The following is an 11,545-nucleotide window of genomic DNA, read 5'->3' as shown; positions in this document are numbered from 1 at the left end:
GCCCGCGGCCCCCGGCGCCGGCAGCCCGGCCGTGCGCACCTTCGTCTCGCACTTCGCTGGGCGCGCCGTAGCCGGCCACCTGACCCGGGTCGCCGCGCCCCTGCGCACCTTCTCGGTGCTGGAACCGGGTGGACCCGGCGGCTGCGCGGCGCGGCGCCGCGCCACCGTGGAGGAGACGGCGCGGACGGCGGGCTGCTCTGCGGCCCAGAACGGCGGCTTCTTCCGCATGGACACCGGCGAGTGCCTGGGGAACGTGGTGAGCGATGGGCTGCGGGTGAGCAACTCCAGGGGGCTGCAGAACGCGCAGTTCGGAATCCGCCGCGACGGGACCCTGGTCACCGGGTGAGGAGGAAGGGCGCCCCGGGCCTGGCGGGGGCAGAGGGGCGCAGGGCCGGAGAGTTCGGTTGCTGCCTGAGCTTCCGTTTCCTCATCTGCAAAATGCAGGTCCTAATACCTTCTTTGCAGAGGTGGTTGCTAACCAGCGTCGCTGCGCACTGCTTTGGGCCAGGTAATGTGGGCACTGGGGCTGTGGCAGTGACCAGCGCCCACGACTAGGGAAGATAAACGAGAGCCGGATGAATCATTGAGATGAGTTGCGATTGTGCAAGTGCAGCCAAGCACAGTGTAGATTTGAGGAATGGTGATCAGGAGAGAGGCGGAGTCTTGGTGACGTCGTGGTTAAAGCACTGGGCTGCTAACCCCAAGGTTGGTGGTTTGAACCCACCAGCCACTCCGAGAGAGAAAGATGTGACAGTCTGCTTACATAAAGAGTTCTTGTTGTTGTTAAGTGCCGTCGAGTTGGACCCAACTCATAGCGACCCTCCTTGGGTTTCCGAGGCCATATCACTACGGAAGTAGATTACCCGACCTTCCTCCGGGGAGTGGCTGGTGGGTTTGAACCGCCAGCCTTCTGGTTAGCAGTCAGAAAGAGTACAGCCTGGACAACCCTATGGAGCAGTTCTATTGCGTCCTGTGTGGTCCTTATGAGTTGGAATGGACTGGATGGCAGTGGTTTTTGTTTATTTTTGAGGCAGAGGGGTGGGAATCAAGAAAGGCCTCTGTGAGAAGGAGATCTGAGTTGAGACTAGAGGATTACTCACGGGGCAGGATCAGAACTGCAGGGAGCACATGTGGATCTGCAGGAACGAGCTGGTGGAAGGGCCCAGGGTGCAGGGGCTTTGGTGTGCTTGAGGGACTCAGAGAAGGAGCAGTCTCAGAAGGTGACAGGACTGGCTGTGATTATTGAAAAGCCTGCTCTGGTCCCGGTTGGAGAATTGGTTAGAGGGGACTGGAGAAGAAGTAAGGAGGCCAATTAAGAAGCTGTTAGAGGCATCAGGTGGTTTGGCTAGAATGACAGTCAGGGATATTGACGGCAATGGATGACTGGGAGATGTGGCGAGATGGTTGTTGGCATCAGCGGAAGCGTAGACTGGGAAGCGCTCAAGTGTTTACAAAGGTGTGTGTGGGGGGGGTTATCATCCGGGCCCTGTGCGTGACTTCAGTCCTGTGAGCCTTAGTTCTGACCAGGCAGGTTTGTGGAGTACCAGAAGAGGAAGTGAAGGAGCCAGGCTGTCGGTGGAGGGGAGCCCCATAACTCACAGCTGCCCCTGCTGGTGAGCAGCCCTCACACCTTTCCCGTGTCCAGGTACCTGTCCGAGGAGGAGGTGCTGGACAACACGAATCCGTTTGTGCAGCTGCTGAGCGGGGTGGTGTGGTTGCTTCGCAATGGGAGCCTCTACATCAACGAGAGCCTGGCTACCGAGTGTGATGAGACGCAGGAGACAGGTGTGTCTCGGGGGCGGCGAGCCAGGAACGGGGATGGTGGGGAAGCCACTCTCAAGTCTTCCAGCAACTATTTCTAGAGTAGCTGCTCTGTGCCCAGCACCCTTCTAGGAGCTGGAGGTTGAGACAGAGAAGGCTCATGTGCTCCCGGAATGTGTAAACGAGAGGAGGGATAGATGTGTAACTTGGACACGAATAATATACTGAAAGGAAATGGTCGTTAAGACAGGAAAGCTGTTTGTACAGCTGCTGAGTGGGGTGGGGGGAGAGAGAGGGCAGGGAGCATGGGTGTGGGAGTGAGGAAGTGCTGATAAATGGCCATAGCCTGCTTCACCCTGGGGCTTGTGAAATAGGCAGTCTCCTTGGGGGACATCTCAGTCAGTTGGCAAAGCTCACTCCATAAAGATAATGTTTGACATTCTGGTCTGGTGAGTAGCATCTAGGGTCTTGAAAGTTTGCGAGAGACCTTCTGAGAGGCAACTATTGGTCTCTTCCCATCTGGAGCAAAGGAGATAGAGGAAACCAATGACTTAAGAAAGCCGTTAGTCCACAGGACGAATGGCCCACACGAACCACAGCTTCCTATAGCCTGAGACCAGAAGAACTAGGTGGTGCCCACCTACCACTTCTGACCACTCTAGAAGGACCACAATAGAAGGTCCCATTTAGAATGGGTGAACACCGTGCAAAATTCAAACTAACAACAACAAAAATCAGACTTACTGATCTGAAGCAGACTGGAGGAACCTCCAGGACTGTGGCCCTAAGACAACTTGAAACTGAAGACACTCCTGGAGGCCACCTTTCAGGCAGTTAATAGCCAGGCCTGTAAATAAACAGTAACACCCAGGAAGAAAGTGCTCCTTAGAACAGTCAGCTCCGGGAGACCTAAATGACAACGTTTGCCCAAAACCAAAGATGAGAAGGCAAGAAGGGACTTGGAAACCAGACCAGGAATGGGGGGCCCAGGGAGGAGAGTGTTGGCACACTGCTGCCAGTGTCTCATTCAGAGCGACCTGGGTATGAACTGTTGATTGGCAAAATAATTTGCTATGTAAACTTTCACTGAAAACACAATAAAATGTTCCCCAGAAAATGTAAAAAGAAAAAGAAATGCAGCCTCAGGCCCCACCTCAAGCTTCCTGAATCAGGGCTCCTAGGGGTGAGGCCCAGGAATCTGGGTCATAACAAGCCGACTGGGTGACTGGGATGGCCCCTCAAGTTTGACAGCCACTGGGGTGGGGAGTCCTAGGGCAGAGAACAGGCTCCATTGGCTGACAGTCAGGGGAGGCCTCGCTAAGGGGGTGACTGAGATAAGGAAGTTATACAGAGAGCCTGGGGGAGTGGGGTTCAGCAAAGGCCCGAAGGTGGCTCTGTGGGTGGTGAGGGGACATAGGTAGGAGAAGTGGGCCAGGCCGGTGCTGGGGAAGAGTGGAAGAGTGGTGAAGGCCGTCCCAGAGTTTCCAGCAGGAGGGTCTGTCTGCTGCACTGAGCCTGGTCTGGGATGGGGCAGAGGGGAGGCCGGTGAAGAGGCTCTTACCGCATCCAGCAGAGCTGGTGGGGTGTGGACCGGCAGGTGGAGTGGTAGATGAGCTGGCAGAGTGTCAGAACCAGGAGTTAGCCAGGCTGCTTCTCCTTCAGGCTCCTTCAGCAAATTTGTGAACGTGATATCGGCCAGGACGGCCGTGGGCCACGACCGAAAGGGGCAGCTAGTGCTCTTCCATGCGGACGGACAGACGGAACAACGAGGGTGAGTGCGGGGCCCTCCGGGCCTGGGCTGAGCCCGGCTTTGTACAGCCTCAGCCCCACTGCCAGCCTCTGTCTGATCCCTGCCTGCTCTCTGGTCCCCAGCCTTCCCAGGAAAGAGGGTCCCTAGGTCTGTCCCACTTCCGGAGCTCATGATCTTCCACACACTTGCCCTCAGAGTCTCCCCAGTGCAGGGCTTCCTCCATCCTGCACCCCAGTTGGGATAAAGAGAAAAGATGGCACAGTTCAAAGGGAAGAGACCTTGGTTCCAGTCCCACATTGGCCATTTGCTAGTGCTGTGGCCACAGACAAAACTCAGCCTCTCTGCACCACAGTTTCTTTGTATACAGTGAGCTTGTTGGGTTGCTTTTGCTACGTGATAAATAAGTATTAAAACCACATCCATTTATAACTCCCAGCACTATTGGTCAGCCACTGAGCTGGGCCCACTTGGCTTCTGTCTTCAGTCCACGGCCAAAACCCAAGTGTTGGCCAAGCAGGCTCTTGTCTGAGAGTTCGGGGAAGAATCACTTCCAAGCACGTTCAGGTTGATGGCAGAATCCAGTTCCTTGCTTGCGGTTAGAAGACCAAGGTCCTTCTCTCTTTGCTGGCTCCTTCTGCTTCTCATTTCTGTCCCTTTGTCACCGGTCTCACTTTTGAAGGGCTGATTCCAGATAATACAGATTCCGTCGGTCCACTCAGACGCCCGCAGATAATCTCGTTCCCCAGGGTCAGCTGAGCCACGTAACCACCCATGAACCCCAGGCTGATTTCATCCCATTCATAGCCTTCTGGGGTCAGAATGGGATGTATTGGGGTCCGTTTAGAAATCTGCCTCCCATAGTGGGTGCGACACCAGCCCCTGTTGAAAGTCCGACTAGTTAAACTGGATGCAGTGGTGACCTTGGTGGTTAGCCAGCGCTGTGTTTACGGCAGCATCAACCTGTGGGAGATGGCAGAGTTCCTGTTGAGGCAGGGTGTGGTCAACGCCATCAACCTGGATGGAGGCGGCTCTGCCACGTTCGTGCTCAACGGGACCTTGGCCAGTTACCCGTCTGATCACTGGTAAGCCCACCAGAGCCCCCGTTTGTGAGGGTCCAGCCTAGGTCTGCCAAAACCCATCGTCCCAGTGGGGATTCCCTGCCCCGACTGCCTCCTCCTCCTCAAATGTTATCCGCTGTGTGCCACGGACCAGTCCCTGGAGAGACATTAAGCTTAGTAAAGTAGAAGGCCAGTGAAAAAGAGATGGACTCCCAACGAGACGGACTGACACGGTGTCTGCAGTGATGAGCTCAAACATAGCAGGGACTGTGAGGTTGGCAGTGTTTTGATCTGTTTTTTGTGGGCAGACGGCACCTAAGAACAGAAACAGCAGCACGTGCTAGGCTCTGGTGACAGAGGGAGCAGAACAAGCCGTTACCACTTCCACTGCTCACAGCGTGTGTGAGGTGCTCCTAGTGTACTGGTACCCACGTTCCACAGAGAGGTTTTTGCTGGGTGCGTGGTGGAATTCTCGCCTTCCGTACGGGAGAGCCGAGTTCCCAGCCACAGCACCTTGTTGCAGCCCCATCCCTCTGCCAGGGGAGCCTTGCGTGTTGCTGAGATGCCGAACAGGTTTCTCAGACGAACACAAACTCGGACGAAGGACCTCGTGGTCTGCTTGTGAGACAGTCAGCCATTGGAGACCCTGTGATCCCAGTGCCCCAGTCCACAGCCAGTCACAGGAGTGGGCGGTGTCCTGTCGTGGCTGGGGCTTCCTTGACCTGGAGCCAGCTCGAGGGCGGTTAGCAACAAAGCTAGCAACCCACGCAGTCAACCCAAGGGGGTGATGGGGCAGGAAAGACACCCCCCATGAGGAGACTGCAGGAGGAGGAGGTGGCTAGGAAGAGGTGTTGCCAGGCAACAGGGACAGCGTACAGAGATCCTGTGGTACAAGGAAGGGTGACGGGTGCAAACCAAAGAACCAGATGCTGTCATCGACTCCAGCTCGTGGTGACCCCGTATGTGTCCCAGAACCGAGCTCCATAAGGGGTCCGTTCAGTGGCAGTGGTGAGAATGTACGCACCAGCACATACACCAAGTTGGCAGCTTCTCCATACACCATTCTGTGACGTTGCAGACATTCTTCAGGTTGCTCTGTGGGCTTTTCAGTCACTGAGTTCTTCAAAAGAGATCACCAGGGCTTTCTTTTGAGGCACCTCTGGCTGGAATGCGTTAACTGTTTGCACCACCTGGGCCTCAGGAACCCGTAAAAGGCCAGAGAAGTGAGAATGGAGAGGCAGGCAGGAAGGAATCGGGCCCCACGGGCTGCAGGAGGGGGTGGCCAGCACCTCGCCTCTCCTCACACAGTCCTTCCACCGCAGCGAGGACAACATGTGGCGCTGTCCCCGCCGCGTGTCCACCGTGGTATGTGTGCATGAGCCCCGCTGCCAGCCGTCCAACTGCAGCGGCCACGGGACCTGCTTTCAGGGCAGCTGCCAGTGCACGGGGCGCTTCTGGCGGGGCGGGGCCTGCGATGAGCTGGACTGTGGCCCCTCCAACTGCAGTGGCCGCGGGTTCTGCACCGAGAGTGAGTGGGGGTTCAGGGGAGGTGGCTGCCAGCCCTCGCTGCCCCGGCCCTGTATGGGCCCTCACCTGCCCTCTTGGTGTTGTCTTTGCAGCCGGCTGCCGCTGCCAAGCCGGATGGACCGGGTCCAACTGCAGTAAAGGTAAAAGGCTGGCCTGGGACATATGGGGCAGGGGGCAGGGCTGCCTTTACTCCTCTTGGTGGTGGTGGAGGTGGGGGCAGCATGTCTGCTTCCCATTCGGAAGCAGGTGTTTTATCTCTTGCCATCCATGTAATCACTGAGTATCCTGGGGTTGCCTCAGCAAATCGCCACCGAACAACAGCCCTTTATTCTCTCAGAGTTCTGGAAGCAGGAAGTCCAAAACTGGCAGGCCTGCCCTCCTGAAAGCCCGGGGAAGAATCCTTCCTTGTCTCCTTCAGCCTCTGACGGCTCCAGGTGTTTCTTGGCTTTGGGCGCCATTGCTCCAGTCTGGCCTCCATCTTCACAAAACCTCTTCTGTGTGTGTCTCTGTGTCAGACCCAGAGCTTCAAACCGGTTCTCCCTGGTTTAGTCATAGCCAACAGTGCAGCACCGGCACGAACCTGAATTTGTAAAATGTGGATATACCAGAGCAATGACTGGAACAGGAAAAATTACAGGTGATGCCCTACTGGAAACTTAACCTCCTGCTTAGAGAACAAGGGCAGCGTGTGCAGCAGTCAGATCTCTTAATCAGCAGAGTCAGAAACAGTGGTGTCCGTCTCAAAGACGGCAGCTCACAGTACCACTTTGTATGTCCCTCTGCAGGCTCCTGGCAGTGCTCCAGTCTCTTGCATCTGACTCCTGAAGGGGCTCACTGCACCTCTTCCCAGTCCCTCATTCCAGGGCTTCAGGCGTCACTGATCTCATTCCAGTCAGTGCTCTGGTATGCCCACGTTGTACTAATCTGAGTCTCTTCTGATTTCACTGCATTGGCCATGACTGAGCCAGAGAAGCCCAAGTCAAATTTGCCCTCTCCTGGAGCACGGTTCTAGGACACATATGGGGTCACCACGAGCTTGTCTTAACAGGACACCAGTCATTGGATTTAGGGCCCACCCAGGATCCAGATGACCTCATCTCCAGGTCTTCAGCTTAATTAGAGCTGAAAAAATCCTATTTGCAAATAAGCCACATTGACCTGCACTCCACAGAGCCCTGGTGGCACAACAGTTATGCATTGGGCTGCTAACCAAAAGATCGGTGGTTCAAACACACCCAGTGGCTCTGCTCCCGTAATGATTGTTGCTGTTGTTGTTATGTGCTGTTGAGTTGGATCCGACTCATAGCGACCCTTCCTTGGGTTTCCGAGGCAGTATCACTATGGAAGTAGATTGCCCCATCTTCCTTCCGAGGAGTGGCTGGTGGGTTTGACCCTCCAGCCTCCTGGTTAGCAGTCAAGTGCCTTAGGCACTACGCTACCAGAGCTCCCAGATGATTAGAGCCTAGAAAACCCTGCGGGGCACAGTTCTGCTTTGTAACTTGTGGGATCGGCAGGAGTTGGAATTGACTCATCTGGACCCTAACAGTCTGTCCCCGGAGTTAGGACTTTGGTGCATCTTTTGAGACACTCTTCAACCCACTAAACTACCTACAGCTTAACCCTTCGGTGGTTGTATTTTGCACTTTATGGAAATCCCGTCTCCTCCGTGTGGCCTGCCCGACCCTGTGTCCCTGCACGCTCCACACAAACCCCTCCCCCCGCCCTGCTTTTCCAGCCTGGCTCTGCCCACATGACCCCTGTGCCCCGCAGGCCTCCTTGGCCTTGGATCTTCAAACAGGGTGAGCGATTTCCCACATTTCTCTTCCCGTCTCTTATTCTTGCTTCCATGGCTGCTGTTCCCTCAGGTCTCGCACCCCCAAGCCACAGCATGATGTCGCCTCCACAGGGCAGCCTCCCCTTGCTGAGCTGCGTGTCCCCGGTCCCCCCAGCAGCTGCTGCCACACTCCGCGCATGCCTCTCCAGCAGTGGTCCGTTCGTGCACTGTGTTGTCAGCGTACTGACTTGTGCGGTCTCCCCTCCCACACTGTAAGCTCTGTGGGAGCTGAGCCTGTGTCCTGTCCCCATGGAGCCCTCGGGCCCTGGTGCATGGAAGGTTCTCAGTAACTCTGCTGGTCAACAGAGGAGCCTGCAGCCCCTCGGGGGTGGCTGAGATGCTGTTGCAAACCTCAAGGGCCCCCCAGCCTTGGAGGGGGCAGGCTGGGTTTTGCAAAGACCCCCTTTCCCATTGCAGCTTGCACCAATGGCTCCTTTGGGGAGGACTGTGCCCAGAAGTGCCAGTGCCAGAACGGAGCTGCCTGTGACCCAGTTCATGGAGCCTGCATCTGTCCCCCTGGCTTCACTGGGGCCGTCTGCGCGCAGGGTAAGCCCCGGAGGACCCAGGGGCACCTACAGCTTGGCCTGGGGGCAGAAAGGGGCTTCTCCGGCCTCCTTGGAGGGGTCACCTGCCGTTGCTACCTGCTGTGCACACACCTGCCCCACGGTGCGTGCGGGAGAACGTGACCATCTTCCGTGCCCCCTTACAGAGTGTCCCCTGGGCTGGTACGGGCCCGGCTGCCAGAGCCCCTGTGAGTGTGAGCACCAGTGTCCCTGCAACCCCCACACTGGCAACTGCAGCCTCAGCGGGACACCGGCCATGACCAGCCTCCTCTCCCGAGGTACGCACTCCTCCAGGTGCGGCCCACCCCCGGCCTTGGGGGGCGGCGAGGCAGCCCCTGGGGCCCCCTTAGCCTCTCTCTGTTTTACAGTGAAGCAGTGTTTCCTGTCACCTGAGGCCACCCTGAGGACACAAGAACTCTCCTTTTTCACTGGGTAGGTTGGCTTTTGGGGAGCCAGGCGGGGTTAGGAGCAGCCCAACCCCCAGGAGGGCCTCTCCCAGAGGCCTGAGGAAGGCTGGAGGCAGCGTCGGGCCTCCAGGGTGTGGTTCTCTGACATAGCGCAGGGACAGTCACCCCCACTGAGGCTTGCAGGCACCTGCTGTCCAGGCCGGCAGCTGGGGAAGCCCAGGCCCATTATCGAGGGGGAGGCCAAGGGCTTGGCTTCCTTGGCCACAGCGACTCCGACCTGCTTCGCCCAGAGCAGAAACGCTGAGACCTGAAGGGGTCGGGTGTTGAGACGGGGTGGGGGATCTCCAACCTGACGCCCTGCGAGGCCCACCCCATCCCAGAGTTTCTGCCTCAGTGGCTCTGGCTGGAACCCCAGAAGGCTGTATTCCAAACAGTCTCAGGCAATGCAGACCTGCTTTGAGAACCTGTGTCCTCAGGCTCTGGCCTGTGGTGGCCCGGGCCCTGGAGGTGGGTCCAGAGTAGGTGTGAATCAGACGTGGGTCTAGAGGCATCATGGGGAGACACCTCACAAATGCAGCCGGTCCTGGAGGCTCGGCCCTGGTGATCGTACCCTGGAACTGCGTGTTTCACAGGCTCCCCAAGGCCCTGTGCCCTGCAGACCTGGGCCCCCCCCAGCCTCCACCAGAGGGAACCAGCTGCTGTGGAGTCAGTGCTGGCTTACGGCGCCCCCTAGTGCATCCCAGTAGAACTGTACTCCCCAGGGTTTTCAGTGTCTGGCTTTTCAGAGCTGCTGGGTGGGTTCAAACCGCCAACCTCTGAGTTAGCAACCGGTGGCATACCTCTCGTGCTGCCCACCCGGGGTAATTTCAAGAGAAGCGATTACAAAACGCAAATGAAACCAGTATGATGCTGAGTGAAATGAGTCCGTCACGAAAGGATGAATATGAGCCCACTTTTATGAAATAACAGGAATAAGCGAATGCTCATGGCCTTGCCATGAGCCATAAAGGTGACAGTCCAGAAAACCTATGGAGCAGTTCTATTCACGTGGTGACATACAGGGTCACCGTGAGTCAGGGGCCGGCTTGATGGCAGCTAACAGCAGTGATCATTGAACTGTGAGATGTGGCACCAGGGGGCCTGCGTACACATTGTCACTGGCCCTGGCCCCTGAACGTGTGTGGACAGTGAGCTGGAGTCCTTTCCAGCCCGTTCTGCTCATTGGTGTTACCTCTGTGGCCCTGGGAGGCCCCTGACTTTGTGACCCTGTTCTGGTTGGGAACAGCCACAGCCCCACGTGGGCCTAATCAACCCCCTCTCTGTTGGGTGTTTCTCTCAGGACCACCTGGCTGGCCCTCACGCTGACCCTGGTGTCCCTGCTGCTGCTGAGCACGGCGGTGAACGTGACCCTGCTCCGCGGCTCAAGGGCGGAGCGGAACCGGCACCTGGACGGCGGTTACGTGTACCAGCCGCTGCACGAGATGAACGGGGAGCTCATGCAACGGAGGAGAAGCAGCTGCGAGGCACTCGTGGCCCCTTCCAGGAATGACACCTCAGGCTGCCCCTGACTTCATCCTGAAGACTCAGTCCACATGCTCTGGCAGCTGCAGGGGACATTCCAAGGCCACTGGCATGGACGTGACCTGGTGTCCCCCATGCCTCAGCCCCGCACCTGTCCTCCGGCTCAGGGACATGAACCCTCAGCAACACCTCCTTCCCCAGAGAGGCTCCGCCTCCTGCCCACCCGTCTGTGTCTGCTGCCCTGCCCCCATGCCGAAGAGTCTCCAGCCTGCTAGAGCAGGGGCCACTGGCGGCTGACCTCCTGTGACCAGATCACGGCCAAGTGGCAGATCTCAGCCGGCTCCCTTGACGAGTCTCAGCCTTCCCGGCCGCCTACTGACCTCATCACCGAATCTGCCAACCTGGAATTCTACTTCCTGTTGTAGCAGGCTCCTTAGAAGAAGGGACCGGGGGCAGGAGAAATCATGTTTACAAACTTTTTATTTTGCCCTGCACCGAGAGTTTTCTGACTTGAATAAATTGCTATAATAAAAGGAGCCACCAGGTGGTGTCGAGATCCTGGGTCATGGACGGGGCCCTCTAAGGCCTTACCAGGTTCTGTGGATCGTGTAAATGGTTTGTGTTCAGCTGCTGGCAGGATGGCGGTTCATACCCACCCCGCAGTACCACAGAAGGAAGGCCTGGAGGTCTGCTTCCATAAAGATTGAAAAATAACCTAACCCCCTGCCATTGATTTGATTCAAGTCATGGCAACGTATGAGACAGGGTAGAACTGCCCCGTAGGGTTTCCAAGGCTGTAAATCTTCATAGGAGCAGACTACCACATCTTTCTTCCACAGAGTGGCTGGTGGGTTCAAACCAGCAGCCTTTCGGTTAGCAGCTGGGGACTTAACTGCTGTGCCACAGGGCTCCTTCCATAGAGAAAACCCTGCGGAGCAGTACTGCTCTGTACCACATGGGGTTGTCGTGGGCAACAGCAATGGGTTTCCTTTTGGTTTTGTAGGTCTCAGCCTGGATTTTTTTGAACATTTTATTGTGCTTTAGGTGGAAGCTTTCATAGCAGATTAGTTTTCTGTTGAATTATCCATACACACGTTGTTCCGTGACATTGATGCAATCCCCAG

The 11,545-nt window shown here is 56.8% G+C and overlaps 1 protein-coding gene across 1 annotated transcript in view; it reads left to right on the top strand.

Moving 5' to 3' along the window:
* The window catches only part of NAGPA (N-acetylglucosamine-1-phosphodiester alpha-N-acetylglucosaminidase), a 10,811-nt gene extending 362 nt beyond the window's left edge, over window positions 1-10,449 (top strand). Inside the window, 11 exon segments of the mRNA XM_042780782.1 lie at window positions 1-342; window positions 1,646-1,785; window positions 3,424-3,532; window positions 4,465-4,593; window positions 5,892-6,097; window positions 6,189-6,236; window positions 8,348-8,476; window positions 8,640-8,771; window positions 8,862-8,925; window positions 10,240-10,391; window positions 10,394-10,449. The exon segment at window positions 1-342 is cut by the window's left edge and continues 60 nt beyond it. Of these exon segments, the coding sequence (XP_042636716.1) occupies window positions 1-342; window positions 1,646-1,785; window positions 3,424-3,532; window positions 4,465-4,593; window positions 5,892-6,097; window positions 6,189-6,236; window positions 8,348-8,476; window positions 8,640-8,771; window positions 8,862-8,925; window positions 10,240-10,391; window positions 10,394-10,449 (1,507 nt within the window).
* The last annotated feature ends 1,096 nt before the right edge of the window (window positions 10,450-11,545 follow it).

The sequence above is a fragment of the Orycteropus afer genome, unplaced genomic scaffold (genome assembly GCF_000298275.1).
Source record: "Orycteropus afer afer isolate SDZICR_OR568_19922 unplaced genomic scaffold, OryAfe1.0 scaffold00061, whole genome shotgun sequence".
Classification (NCBI taxonomy): Eukaryota; Metazoa; Chordata; class Mammalia; order Tubulidentata; family Orycteropodidae; genus Orycteropus; species Orycteropus afer.
This window is presented reverse-complemented; position numbering and strand designations above follow the sequence as displayed.